Source organism: Malaclemys terrapin, chromosome 2 (genome assembly GCF_027887155.1).
Source record: "Malaclemys terrapin pileata isolate rMalTer1 chromosome 2, rMalTer1.hap1, whole genome shotgun sequence".
Classification (NCBI taxonomy): Eukaryota; Metazoa; Chordata; order Testudines; family Emydidae; genus Malaclemys; species Malaclemys terrapin.
The window spans coordinates 63,606,540-63,622,411 of NC_071506.1; the positions used below are offsets into that span (position 1 = coordinate 63,606,540).

The 15,872-nt window shown below is 34.5% G+C and overlaps 1 protein-coding gene across 7 annotated transcripts in view; it reads left to right on the forward strand.

Annotated features, from left to right (window-relative positions):
* The window catches only part of ASPH (aspartate beta-hydroxylase), a 201,373-nt gene that overhangs the window by 60,369 nt on the left and 125,132 nt on the right, over positions 1-15,872 (forward strand). For all 7 annotated transcript variants that reach the window (XM_054017214.1, XM_054017215.1, XM_054017216.1 and 4 more), the window contains 4 exons: positions 8,462-8,551; positions 12,793-12,867; positions 13,365-13,598; positions 14,287-14,355. In XM_054017214.1, the coding sequence (XP_053873189.1) occupies positions 8,462-8,551; positions 12,793-12,867; positions 13,365-13,598; positions 14,287-14,355 (468 nt within the window). The remainder of the gene's footprint in view (positions 1-8,461; positions 8,552-12,792; positions 12,868-13,364; positions 13,599-14,286; positions 14,356-15,872) is intronic.

Consider the following 15,872-nt stretch of genomic DNA (forward strand, 5'->3'; position numbering starts at 1 on the left):
ACCTATAGCTCCAGACACATACCGTACTTGGCCTTCATCTCACTGGCTGGCTATGCAGTAGCAGATTACACATCTACTGAAGTAAGTTTGCTCGTCGGTAGGGAAGACTGCCATCACAATGGTGGTAATGGTCTATTATCCTTTTGTTGCTGGCTGTGTGATGGGTGCAGGGGTCTGCTTATGGTTGGTATTTGTGGGAATCATTTAACTGTTCCATGAACATCTGACCCTAATTTGAGCCCAGTCCTGCAATCCATGATGTCTCCAACAAATGGAAGTATAGTAAAGAGCTCTTCTTTTAACAAATATATAATTCAAAATGTATTTAGAAGTGGTTCAGATTTGGAAGAAATCTGAACTCTAACTACCATAAAGAACCAATGAAATTTTGTTGCTCTAGATTGGTAAATTATGTATGTTATTTGCTTAATGTATTGAATATCCGAAAATATGTTTATAACTTGTTTCCGTCTTACAAACATCAGGAGAGGAGCCAGGAGGGGTAGACAAGAGAAAAGCTAAGGCCAAAGGTACTTTGATGCGTCTTTTGTCAGTGAGTTTTGTGCAAATAATTTCTAATGCCTGAAATGCATGAGATTTGCAAACCAGGTAATTGAACTCTGGCTACTAATGCTAGATGTGGTGATTTGTCTTTTTAGTTGGAGATGCAGCAAACAAATACTCTGCAAATTCTCAGTCAGAATTTCAAATTCCTGTTATCCATCTGCAACTAATTTGAGTGCTTTCCTAATACAGGATATAATTAAATGTAAATCTATTCAAAAACACTTTGTGCAAGTTTTTTGCATGATTTCGCTGATGATGTCTGGCAACTCTGTTATTTCATATGGTGTATGTAGAGAGACATTTTAAATATATGCCCCGATTTTGCTTTGTTCCTTAATCGTCTTCAGTGACATCTTTACTGCTTTCAGATATTTAAGGGATTTATTGATCTTCAGGCAGAAGAGGGACCATTAGGATCACATAGTCTGGTAATTTACTTAACATAAGCCATAGAATTTCATCCAGTAATTCTTAAGTGTGGTTTAGAAATTAGTTTAGTGGTTGTTCACATTCTAATTGGATGTTATTTCTAGGGTTGTTTGCAATTCTAGTTTTATTTGAAGAAACATTCGCCGGGAGTAATCTGTTGCATCTACTACTCTGTACTGGGCAGCCTGCTTGTTGAATGTAACAAACTTTACACCATCATTGGTTATCGTTTTTTCCCTCTAAGGCTAGAGTACCAAATTATTTTTTTGTTAATTTACAGTGAAAAGATGGTTAGAAAAAAATTGTCTACTAGGGAAAGTTCTCATGCACATATGAATACTATTTTTTCTTATCTTTGCATGCCAGCTGAAATTTATAGCTTTTGTTTTGCGTTGTGTTTGGAATAACTTGTTTTGAAAATGTATGTTTCCCAAAATATTAATAAATGAGCCATTTGGGTTCTTACTGAAGAATTGTATGGTATTGTAGTGAAGGAATGTTATGAAATGCCTTCAGTCCTTGCACGTCATGTAGAGAACTTGTTGGGAGGATATATGGTGGCTGAATTATAAATGTTATGAATGGAAAGAGTATATTCTTTTCATATGCAGAAAATGTAATGAGAAGGTACAGGTAATCAGTTAGTAATACACTACATTACAGCTTTCATTATTATTTACTCTGGAAAAACCTCCAGTAGGCTTCAAGGGAAGACTTTCCTGAGTAAAGATTGAAAATCTGCTTCTGTTAAATTACATAGGTAAAAAATTACTACTGCTTTTCATAGGAAGAGGACCAGGCTAATTTCTTTTATTTTTAAGTGTGAATAGGGCTGAAAGTAAATGAATCTTTTTTTCTATGCTAACCCCATCATAATAAGCAAAATATTGTTCTAGTTTTTAGGTTTATATATAAAGTGGAAAGTTATTTTGACATAGGTTCCCCCACAAACACACAAAGTATGAAAATAGCATCAAAGTAACTTTATTTTGCTGAATCACCTTTTCTGCATATTGTTAAGGAAATTAAATATTAAATCCTGATAACAAGTGAGGACAAACATTAGTGTAAACATTCCCTCCCCTTTTGAAAATTTCTACCAATTTCAAATACCTTATATTTAAAATGGGGAATACTACTGTAAATGATCCTTTTTTGTTTGTTTGTTTGTTTTTTAAGTGTACTTTCAGTAGTTGAGAAGGCTGTGTTGATCTGCTTTGTTTGCATGTTATCTGGATGTTGCATCATAGTCGTAAGCTACTGTAATTTAAATAAGAAAAAATTAAGTATGAAAGGGACAATGTCAAGATAAAAATCATAATAAAAATTTATGTATATTAATGTTATTGATTAAAATGCCAAGATTTTAAAATCAGATTTACCTCTGATGCTTTTAATTTGTATTTCATTGTACAATGAAACTAGACTGATCAGTTTGCTTTTAATATTTTTTACTATCAGTTTCTAGTACTCCCAATTCTGGTTTTAATTCACTAACAGCGCTGTTGGGTTCTCAACCTTTTTCCTAGTCATATTAATTTTTTTTTGTAATCTTTGGCCTAGCTAAGGTGACAGTGTCCCTAAAGTGTTATGCTATAGATATTAGTTACTGTAAATTCCCTTGCTGATCTATGAGGTTGAAAAATTCACAAGTAGATCTTGTTTTAAAGAAGGTAGTCTTACAGATACAATACTTGCTTTATCTTATAAGATTCAAAGTACCAGGATCAAAGAGGTGTTAGACAAAGTCATTGAAAAGCATGTGTTCTGTAAAAGTAAACTAACAGTATTAGTTATAGAAAAGTAGTTTTATTAGAGTATGAAATTGAAAATACAGCAGTTTAATATAAGATGCTTATTTTCTGCATCTGCTGCATGATTTAAGACTTCAGTACGAAACTCAGATCTAATTTGTGTAGTTTTATAAATGTATTAATAGCTTAAATTGCCATCCTAATTAACAAGTATTTAGGCATCAAGAGATCTTTCTGCATAAATATTTCATGAATTTTGTTATGGGTTATTTAGAATAAAAAATAGGCTGCTAGCTATGCCAACATTAGATTTTGGGGGGAGGGGTGTTGTTCAGGTTTGGAGCTGCAATTGGCATTAAATTATGCAGATACCTTGCACAAAATTGTATTCCTTGATCTAAAAATGGTGCTGTTAATTAACGTTTTCCATTTTTTAAATGAAAATATGAAAAGTAAAAGAAGCAATTAAAGAACCACTCAAGAAAATAAGAGAAAGAGAAGCATCCAGGAAGAAGGAAAACAAAGTTGAAGAGAAAAAAAAATCCATGGAAGGAAAAGTTGCTGACCGAAAGGTTAAGAAAGTTGTTGAGGTGGCTAAATTGAGGAAAGATTCTGACAAGGGTAAAAAAGACAAAGGCAAGGAAAATGAAAAATCAGGAATAGACAATGTGAAACACAAAGAGACTATGAAGAAATCAGCCACTGAAAAGGAGGTTACCCCTTCTCAAGCAGGGAAAGACACAGTAACTAAAAAGATAGCTAAAATCCCTTCCAGAGTTTCTGAACATTCAGCAAAGGAAGATGAGAAGAAGAAAAAGAAATAGAAATTTGATGGTGAGAAAAACTTAGTGTATTGGTAACATAATTTAGTGTATTAGTAACAATTTTTCTGAAAGTCATTAGTGTGAGTGATGATTATGCAGACTGCCTATGTGTGTACTTGCATTGTAAACACAGAACAAATATCTGCTGTGGAGCTCAAATGTGTACATAAAGTATTTGATCACAAGTCCTGTACATTTGAAAATTGTTGGTATAGCTTTGAAATCTTTTTTTTAACATACAATATCAAACCCTTAAATACATGTGTCTTGCTTTCTATTAAGGTGTTACATTTTTCTTGTAGATATGTGAAGAGTGTAAAAACATTGTGGATCATATGTAGAAGTTTATTAATGTATTATTGGAGGATAATCTGGACATTACCTAAGTGGTGAAAATTCCTATTGTAAGAAACTAATTCTCATTTCATTAGAAGGCATGCAAACTAGAAATAGTGTCAATGAAACACATTTGTTAGAGTCGGATACTTTTATTGAGTGCTGTAATGTTTTTCAGTGGTCCTGTGACAGTTTGTTTTGTTTTGCTATTACTATGCTAAATTACTGTTGTGTTGGCTTCATCTTTTGTCTGAAACCTTTGTTAATTCACTTTGGGTGAGATTTTCAAAAGTATTCAGCACCCAAAATTGGGGGCAAATTTTCAAAAGTGCTCAGAAGCCAGCAGTTCCCTTCTCAATGGAAGCTTTTGAAAATCTAGCCACTTACTGAAATGTCTAAATGGGAGTTGTTGCTTGCTGATCAAATTTCAGTAAGCTGACATTGTACCATTATTTGTATTTTGACTGGACTGGATTAGAGAACAGATTTGTGTATTGCAGCCACTCATAGAATAGCTTATTCCTACAATAGTTCTAAATGTTCTACTTCTACACATTAGCTCATGTTTTTGGATTGGTATTTCTTTGTTTTATTTTCAGCAATGAAGAATGAGAAGTATCCAAGAGTCTTATTAATTGGGGTAAATAGGATGTTACAAAATTTCTTCAGGAAGAGTGTATTTCAGTATGTTACAAAATCTGTACTTAATTTCTAGTTGGTATATAAGAAATACTTCATGTACAAATCCTGATTTTTATTGGACAAACAATAGAATTGATTATATGCTGAATCATTGAAATAAAATTACAGGAGACTAGAACAATATCTGAAAATGATACTTGAGGGTCACTGACTGTAGTGGCTGGTGGTCCTAGCAAGGTTCTGGAATTTGACTCCGCAGTTCTAGTTCTACCATAAACTGTTCTGTGACCTTCTATAAACTACTTCACTTCTGTCTCTCAGTTGATCCAGTACATATATGCATGCTTAGTTGTATTGAGGCTTAGTATTTGTAAGGTGCTTTAAGACCTATGGGTGATAGGTGCAGTAGTATACTTTTATATAATGCTGTGAAGGAAACAATGTTTTTGAAAACAAAAACAATGGCAAATACTACAGTACAATGTGACACAAGTTGTCCTAATTAGGAAGAATGACATACTGAATTAGTTTCTAAATACTGGGAAAATATAAAGTGTGTATATATACACACCTGCGTGCTAATGAGGGTACATTTTAGAGCTGATTAGCAAAAATGTAGGAGTGAATATAGAAATCTCTCAGAACAGCTCTAGAAAAATATTCTAAATCTCCTTTGGAAATGGGACTTGATATCTATTCTTGCATAACAAGCCCAGACTTCTCTTAAGTTTCAGTTTCAGTAACACTATTAATATTCTTATGTCTTATTCCATTGTAATCTGTTGGAAATGAAGATAAATATTTGATAGAGAAACACTTTTATTGTAATTAGGTACTGGAAGTACTTCTATTGGCAGATTACATCTAGGGTCCCTCCAGTGTCTGGATTGAGGGTGTGTACATCAACATTTTTCTTATATCTGGTAACAGAGAAAAGTACATGGGGGTGGGAGGGGGAGAGGAGGTGGAGATTTGAGTGTCATACTTTCTATAATGCCTCTATCTGTTCCAAGCTCTGAACTGCCATATTGCAGTTAACAATATAAATTATTTCAAATTGCATTTTTAAGTTGCATGCATCGAGTGGTTTTGAGGAAAAAAGGCAGAATTAACGCTCCCTCATACGTTCCTGTGGGGGCCCCCCCCAAAAAGCCACACAAAAAAACCAACAGTCCTCTTATGTCCCAATCTTACAAAGATTATACACATGTGAAGTCCCATTGATTTCATTGGGACTATTCCCATGCATAAAGTTAAGCGTGTGTGTAAGACTTTGCAGCATTGGAACCTTACTTAAAATGCTGTTGTTTTAAAGCAGCTTCATGAAAATTTCTAATGTAGTTCAGACCATCATGTTTCTTTGTAATTGTTAATTCACGTTTTCCTGTGAATTCCAATATGTATACAGTTTTAAATGGGATAAACATACACATGCTTGGTGTGTGAAAGGACAGTCACTCTGTAACCTAATACATGGAATTGTCTCTATAAACACCTTTCTTTAAAATCAAACATCTAAATCCAATAGAGTTGTTACTGTATAAAGGCACATTTAAGAGCCTGAAAATAAAATGTGTGTACTGTTTCAATCAAGGAAATTATACTTACAAGGAACATCGCAACAGAAGATTGTTCATCATAGTGTACCTTCTTTTTGAAAGATGTTGGTCCTCTGAGCATATTCTGAGGACATTTGTCGCTTTGTCTTGCATAAGTATGTTGCACTAGAGTGACCCAAACCATGTTATGTGTTTTTTTTTAATTTGCTTGGTTTCCATGAGTATAGTAAAAAAAAATCAAATATGCAATATTAATCTTTTAACTCTGGATTTGCTGGTCTGCTACAAGCTGCTCATGCTGTTCTTTGTAATTTAATTTAAAAACGCTTGAGCTTTATTAGTATAAAATATATGAGTTAAACAATCCTTGTATCACAGTAATTTCAAATATCCTATTAAGTAATATAAAAGTACTTGTTTACGTAAATAAAAATTACGTATACGTCAGAATAGCCCAGAAATGGTTGTGAAATTAAGGTATATAATGCAGATTTAGCTTTCAGAAAAAAATTCTCTAAACAGAATAATAGTAAAAAGCTGATGGAACTGAAGTGGTGGCTTAAAGTCAATTTTAAAGGGTTACAGTGTAGTTCACTTTGGAGGAACTTGTTTGCCTCCTGACTTGCCATCACATAATTACAGCACATCTGTTGCTCTGCCAGTTTATACTTAAAGACAAATGGAGAACTTGAAACAACAAAACCAAGACACGGATGCATATTTTAACATGCATTTTGTGCTCTGTTGATCTACCCAGTTTGTAAACTCAGTTGATATTGTGAGAGATCTGAAACTGAGAGTTTGTTTTGGCATGTGCAGCAAGAAGTCTAAATTGCTAGGTTTTTTTAAATAAGTGAGGAGGAGTTAGTATGCAAAGTGGTGAACTGCAGGTTTTTGTTTTTTCAATCATGCTTCAAATATTTTAAGTACTGACATGTTTCAGCTGTGTTTGTAACTATTAGAAGATCCTACAGAGCTGTCATTTAGGCTAAGTTCTGATGAGAATTAATAAAAAAAAAAAAAAAAACCTATATAACACAATCCTGGCTAAAAACACCTAAAATAGAGTTGAGGGAACTAAAGTTCTCACTGCCCCCTCCATTGTTCAGGCCTCAAAAAATAGACCAGTTTGAGCCCTAGTGAACACTATTCAGTGACTAATGTTGGATTTTGTTAATCATAAAACAAATCTGATGTATAATCAATTTTAAATGTTATGAGTTTGACATTTTAGGAATGAATGTTTCTATTAATGAGACAGACAGTACAATCTGATGTTTCAATGAGAACAACACTGGAAGCATGTAGACCTTGTAGTATGGTTATTGAGTAAGAACTCTGGCTTGTATTCGCTTATAGAAGAGGAAAATTCATCCTGATTATCAGGATATTCTTGAAAATGTTCTACAACCTAAGATTTCAATGTCTCAATATGAGTAGCTCAAAACTGTCACTTGTTACTTTCCAAAACTAGACTTCATAAGTAAGTGGAAAATGTGCGTTCGGTAACAATTCTGCACTGGACACATGAAAGGTGGGACTAGGTGATCTTCCCACCTAGAAATTCGGTGACCCTCTTACCCCGGCACTAATCACTGTATATGTGCAGCTCCCTTGTTTTCCATCATAGTTAGATCCAGAGGCACTTATTTAGTTGTAAATCAACTGTTACTATATTGGGGAAACCTGTGTACCAGAACTCCGTGAATCAGAGTTTTGCTACAGCATTCATGAACCTGATTTATGGACTGAAGAGAACTAAAGGGTAGATTACTGAATCTGAAGGCACAGTTAGGCTTGTAGCCTTCTTTACAATCTATTGAGCTATATTTTTGAGCCTAGTCAATAGTTTTATTGTGAGCTATGTGTTATAAAAACTTTTTAGAAGAACTCAAGATAAGACAACTTAAAAAAAATCACATAAGTACCATTTTTAAAATTTGGAAATAGTTGAAATGAAAAGAAATGTCTGTTTTTTATCAGCATACATTACTTTTTCATAACAAAACCTATGAACAGTATTGTGATGTGTTTAAATCAGTGTGGATTTTGTTCAATAAACTTATACCAAAGAAAGAAGTTTGGGCATCTTTACCCATTTTTCTAATTTCATGTTTATGTATTCTTCAAATAACCCTCCCAACATTCTTTAGTCATGCTTAACTCTTACATGTTAAGGACAACCTAGACCAGTACATTGCTTGCGTAAATCCTCAGGTGCTTATACTGTCCATTTGTTTTACTGATAATATAATTGAATCTCATGCTGATTATCAAGATTCTCATGCTGATATATAATTAGATCAAGACAAAAAAAGCCTAAAGTTAACTTTATAACTGAAAAATGCAGGACTTAAAGAAAGATCTGTCCCAGCACAGCCAACACCAGCAGAATCCGAAGAGTCCATTCAAGCTGCAGAGCAGTCATTCGTTACATCAGGTAAGGTCTCTCACAAACTGTACATGACAACAAAAGGCAAGAAACATTTCATTGATGGTACTTTTGTCTGCGTGGATGTGAAATTGCATGACCTCTCATCACAGGTAAAAAAAAATTCCTTCTTTCTATTGCCAACATTTGCCATTTAACTTCTTAATAGTTGTCAGTTTACTGTAGTAATTTATTCCACAATATTCAGGAATCACTATAAGTAACTGTTATAAAATTAATAAACGTTAAAATTCTTAACTGGTTCGCTCATACAGTAGAAAGATCTTGACTACAATTTGTATAGTATTGTTCCAGCATATTTTTCTGTCAGAATACAAATGCTGGTATGCATATAGATGTAGTAGAGTACTTAATCAAAAATGGGAGCAGATTTGCCAGTTTCAGTAGTCTGCGAAGTTTAATTAGGTTGCTCCACCAAGTGTTAAATGAAGGTAGTACAATACATAAAAATGTACATGAATGCTGTCTCATGATTTTATTGCTCTCCTGGTTAGAGGACAAAATATACAATTTAAGTTTGTGACTTGAAAGATACAGACATAAAACTTTTTTTTTTAATTAGATCAGCATTTTTTTTTAAATTATTACATATATAATAGTTTATACTGGGAGTTCATATTTGGCTCAACTGCTAGAACAAAAGTGTGGAAACAATTGTAAACCCATCATTAATGCTTATTTATATAGATATTAATAATGTTATTGCTGCTATTATTATTTGTGTTGTGGTAATACCAAGAGGCCACCAAACTAGGCTCAGGACCACACGATGTTTTACACTTTACACACACATAACAAAAAGATGGTATTTTCTTTTTGTAATTTAAATGCTTTTTGTATTTTTGGAATATTTTAAGCTCAATAATTAGGCAAAGTTTAATCTGTACTACATATTTTAAGTATTCAGTACTTATGTACTACAGTACTCAAGTACTTGTACTTATGTTCAGAATCTACCTTCAGGAACAGATTTCCTGCTTAAAACATCAAAAAGATTAAAACCCACCAGTCCTATGCAGAATTCAAGGAAATAAATTTAAATACCCGATTTTACATGTGCTTGCTAGTAAATATTACTTACTACCAGCCACAGTGCATGGATTGGACTCTTAAAAACCTATTTTCTGCATCTTTTTTTTCTCTTGAGAAAGCTCATCCTATTGAATATGTGCATAAGACTATACAGAATGAGATACGAATGTAGGGCATATTGTTAATAAACTGGAAATTAGAGTCTGTGCTAAAAAAGCACAAGAAAAATAATTCTATCAGTTGCACTTCATCTGAATATACAAACATTGGTGGTTTTCCAACAGCATTTAATTTTGCTATACAATTTATTTAAAAGCTGAGTTGTTTATTTTCAATTTCCCCACTGATTTTAAATGACTTGAATGCGTGAACTGCATAAGTGCCAAAAGTATTATTGCACAAGTTAACTACTTTGAATGATTCCTTCTGCATACATGAATGTACCTACTTGGTGTAATAATAAATATAAATATTACTATTAATTAATAGTATAACTTATTCATACAATTTTGTATTGAATAATTTCTATCCTATGTCTATAATCTTGTCAGAAGAAGCACCTGGTGCTTTTTCTAAATCCCTTTGTTGGAAACGTTAAAATTTCTCTTCAGTGTTTATAATTTACTTAATCTAAAAATCATATTAAAAATTATTTATCTAAATTGAATTGCGTACAGCTTGGTATATTCTTTTAAGCACTTATTCTCCCAGTGTCTGTAAATCCATTGTTGTCACTTACTTGAATTTAGAATTTCAAAAGAGTAATTATATAATCTTAAATTTGACAATTCCCTCCATATATGCACTTCATTTTTTGCTGCTTAATAATGGATTAGAAAAAGAATAGTCACTATTTGAACTGCATATATAATAGTCTTACTATTTTAAATTAATATTGAAAATAGAAGAGTTTTATGGAAACCGTTTTGAAAAGGAGTTCTGTCGTTTTAATAAGTTTAAAAAAAAAACACCTTTGTTATAGACATCAAAAAAAAAAATTAAATCTATTATTGGTAATACTTTTTTTAATAAAAAGTACTTTCCCTACTTTAAGCATTAAAGATTCCATTTTTCTTGGCTCAGACAAATTCTTCAGTTTGAGCCTCTGTGGACGAGGCTCTGGGCAAGGACTATAAAAGACTTCCTTTCTGAAAACTTAGTCCATTTTACAAGTAATATTTTAATTTGTTGAGACGCTCAAGTAGCTGACGCTGACATGAACTTATATAGTATATGTTCAGTGTGTGTAAAGCTGAAGAGCTAGAAGGCATTTAAGGGTCACTGATTTTTACAAAGAATTATTAGTTGCCATTTTGTTTACCTTTATCTTTAAATTTCAAATTCAGAAAAAAAAATCATAAGGATTAATAAACTGGTATTTCCTTCCATATCTCGTATATTGTGGGTGTGTACGTATACACACACATACACACACTTCATAATAGGAAATTAAATTTTTCTTCAATTGATAGAAAAATAAGTGTTCAAAAATTTCATATTGAAAACCCAGATCCCATCTTTGTGGAACTTACAATGATTACTCCGTAGGGCATTCTGCACCAAAATTTTAAAAATTATGCGCCAAAAAATTAAAAATTCCCCCCACACTATTTTAAAATTCTTCAAATTTTATTTGTCAAGTAAATGAAGGCTCCAGCAGTGGTGCACAATTCCCCCAGGAGTAAATTCGGTGACTGTCAAACACTCAACCTTCCTTCCAGCATGTGCATATTGTAAGAAGAAACTGTATCTTTAGTAACAGTGTGGGCCAAATATTCAAAGATGTTATTGTGTATATAAACCATTGCAGACTCAACATAGGTATTAAGAGCTTGATGTCTTCATTAACATTGGGTATTTTTGTATTCACTGCGTAGTTGAGCACCTAACTGGCCACATGCTTCTATGAATTTCTGGTTTAGCCTGTGCACATTAAGTATTTGTAATTGAGTTAAGTGTACACAAATGAGCAGTTGCACGTACCTAACTGTAGTAATCCATTTCTGTCTCTATCACATGAAAGAGATGATAAAGGAAGCAATAAATATAATAATATGGACATGGCATATTTTTTCTCATCAAGACACCTTTGAAAGCTCAGTCTGATAATACGGTATGAATTGCTGTTTATCACCTCTTCTTTTTTTGTGTGGGTAGTGTCTTAAATTAGAGCCCCATAAATCTGAGAGGTGAAATAAAGTGAAGACTTACAAAACAATGTCCTGAAGGCACATGCATGCATACATACATACACTTCCTTTCAGCAGGCTTGTCTTGTAACTCCTGTAGTATTGCGAACACAGAATATTTTCCAAAGCATCTTATTTATGGAGCTATTTAATTGCTGGAAAGAGAACCAATCACCTGAAGCAATTTTTTTAAAACAGGTGTGTGGGGGAGCAAGAGCCAAAGGTTTTACCATAAATAAATGGGTCAGAAGTGGGACAGTGTGTGTAATGTGGCATGAACTTCTTGGGAAGTCTTACCAGTGGAAAAATTGACACCATTTGCCCATTATTTTTACAAAACAAACACCCCACTGACTTGGATAGTATTTTGCTGTCCCTACAGTATGACACACACGTGACATTGCCTGTAAGGTCAGAGTGTTTTATTTAAGGGATTAAAATAACATGGCGGGTTTCAGAACCATAAAAAGTAATAGTGGATCAGGTAAGATACAGAGTTTTACTGCTACTTGAAGCAGTTCAATTTTTTTCATTGCCTGCCATTTTTATTTTTAAAAGTTGTGGGTTGTTTTAATTTGTTTTCTTGTGTGTGCTGCAGTAATTATTTTTGTATAGGTTAACATCCGAGAGGTCTTGGTGATTACTATATGGCAGCTGGAATGCAACTATCTGAAATCACTAGTGATCCTGTCACTTAAAAAAGTTGTACAGAAAAGTTGATGTTCTTGACATACTAAAAAGCATAAGGGGAATGCTTTCAATTCATCATCTTCAGTGAAATTGCTAGAAGTCTGGCAAAGGTGTTCATTTTTACTGTTTAAAAAATGCAACCTATTTTACCTGACCCCCTGCCTCCAATCCAATTAATTACAGAGGTGGTCTAATGAGGTCATGGAGTTGCTTTACTGAATATGTCCATCTTTTTCTACAAACTAATTGCAACAGTTGCAAAGTGTAAACTTTGTTATCCTTTGCACCTATCTTTGACATATTTTATAACCCATTTAGAGCACAAGAATGTTGAAGCAGAACTGGAAGAAGAAATCCAGGCCATTCTTCATGAAGCACTCCATTCACAAGCCGGTATGAATTCAGACTTTGCAGTCACTGGATAATTTATAAATAGCACAACAGACTAGACAAATTTGAGATTGATTCTTGATGATGGTGCACTGGATTTCCTTTCAGCTGTATGTGAGGAGATAGCCAACAAGTTGTTGACACCTAGGTGGTCTAGGGAGCAAACCCTGATAACTGGCTTGATTTTCAGAGGTTCTGAGTACCTGTAGCTCCCATTGACCAGTCTATAAATAATGTTTCAAAATGTTACATCTTGACATATCAAGAGAGGACAGGGATGGTATCATCTGTCACTGTGGTTCTCTCTCCTAGCCGTTTCTCCAGTGGATCGGTGTACAGGCATTTTAGAAGTTCATTCTGATAATGGTTAAGACCCTACTTATTTTGGGGAATGTCTAAAAACTACTAGAGATAAATTTGAATGTGGCTTATTTGTTGGAAATTTAATTCAGCGGGTGCTGGGTATGGTGTTTACATCTTCTGTACTTCTTATTAATCAGGAGAGAGGCATGAGGAAGGTGCAGATGAAGGACTAAATGATGAGCATGAGGAAGGTGCAGATGAAGGATTAAATGATGAGCATGAGGAAGGTGCAGATGAAGGATTAAATGATGAACGGCAGAAGGATGAAGTATATGAAGAAGATTTTGAAATTCCTACAACAGATGACCTTTATGAAGCATTAGAAGATGAAATACCTGAAGTACCTGAAATACCAAAACCAGTTCAGGAAGGTCTCTTATCTGAACCAATTAAATAATTTCCATTATATTAATTCTTACTATTTCTACAAGAATCAACTAGAAATATTTTTAAATGTAGCAAGACAGAAATTCTCATTGAAGTTTTTAGGGCCTTTCTTTTGTGACAAGCCAATTACTGCATTTATGTGTACAAACCATTAACTGAGAACATAACTGGCAAACATTCACAAACAAATACGCTTTTGTTCACCTACGGGCGTGTACATGGCAATTCATGAAGTGCATGTAATGCATGCCTTTTAAGAGTGTGACTCCATCTAAATTTCAGTTTGGTGAAGATGTGTGACAAATGTTAAACCTCAGCAAAAGTTATTCCCAAATATAAATATTTTATAAATCAAAACAAGATTTTTAATGCATTTTAATCCATAGCATATTAATTAATCCTATTGTTTTATTTATTTGTTTTTAACAGGATTATTTTTTGATTGCTTGAGATTTTCTTCATTCTACCTACACACTTTTATTATATTCTCCAAATGGTCTTACTGTGGAAATTTAGGAGCTGAGCTGAAACCTATTTGAAATTTGACTCAATTTTGTGTGTGTGTGTGTGTGTGTGCGCGCACACACACACACACACACACATGTATATATAAAAATCTCACATGGACACTAGCTAATAATTGAAAGCAATTCTTTAATTTTTCTCTCTCAGAAACTGACAGTCATGATCAGGTAGAAGAAGAGCATGGAGTAGGTGAGCCTGAAGCAGTTGAAATTCCTGGTAGGAATCTGTTTTTCCTTATACTGCATAATACTGGTGTTTTTTTGCCTTACTGCTAAAAATAAAAACAGAAAAGCTAAAATAGAAATCACCGAACTAATCTAGAGTTGTGATTTTTAAAAGACTTCGTACTTCTCCAAAATCTTTTTATAATTGTTGTCTAAGGTATTTGAATCCTTTGAATGGATTAAGGGGTTTGCAATTTAAAATTAATAATGTAAGGGAAGAATTTTTATAATCACAAAAAAGTGTCTTCAGTAGTGCAAAAGTTGCAGAAAGACTTGGTACATTCAACATATGCCCCAGCTGTCTAGAATATGTATTTGATAGTAAAATTCCCCACACAATGTGTTTTTTCACATACGGACAGACTAGGAAGGGATCTATGGTTCGATATTCTAAAAGTAAATGCATTTTTTTCGAGTTAGGCCTTTTGTATTATGAGTTTTAGTATCTTATTTAGTTTATTTTAAATCAGTAAACAAAGGGGTAGTAATAAAGCAAAAGAGAATTTAAAAAAAAAATTATTATCCAAGAAGTAGACTTTCATTATGTTAGTTCCATTAATGCTGTCATTCAACAGCAAGCTTTGCTCTCCTGCCTCCATGACTGTTGTTTGGTGAAAAACAGGCTTACCATTCAAGTGACAGTTTTGCATGGAGACCATTATCCGGTAACCCTTTAACCGGGTAGCTGATTCACTAAGGCCTGGTCTACACTAGGTGTTTATGTCGAAGTTAGCGCCGTTACATCGAATTAACCCTGCACCCGTCCACACCGCGAAGGTATTTAGTTCGACATAGAGGTCTCTTTAATTCGACTTCTGTACTCCTCCCCGACGAGGGGAGTAGCGCTAAATTCGACATGGCCATGTCGAATTACGCTAGGTGTGGATGGAAATCGACGCTAATAGCTCCGGGAGCTATCCCACAGTGCACCACTCTGTTGACGCTCTGGACAGCAGTATGAGCTCGGATGCTCTGAACTGCCACACAGGAAAAGCCCCGGGAAAATTTGAATTTGAATTCCTTTTCCTGTCTGGCCAGTTTGAATCTCATTTCCTGTCTGGACATCGTGGCGAGCTCAGCAGCACTGGCAACGATGCAGAGCTCTCCAGCAGTGATGGCCGTGCAATCTCAGAATAGAAAGAGGGCCCCAGCATGGACTGATCGGGAAGTCTTGGATCTCATCGCTGTGTGGGGCGATGAGTCCGTGCTTTCCGAGCTGCGATCCAAAAGACGGAATGCAAAGATCTACGAGAAGATCTCTAAAGACATGGCAGAGAGAGGATACAGCCGGGATGTAACGCAGTGCCGCGTGAAAATCAAGGAGCTGAGACAAGGCTACCAGAAGACCAAAGAGGCAAACGGACGCTCCGGATCCCATCCCCAGACATCCCGTTTCTACGAGGCACTGCATTCCATCCTCGGTGCGGCCGCCACCACTACCCCACCAGTGACCGTGGACTCTGAGGATGGGATAGTGTCCACGGCTGGATCCTCGGACATGTTAGCGGA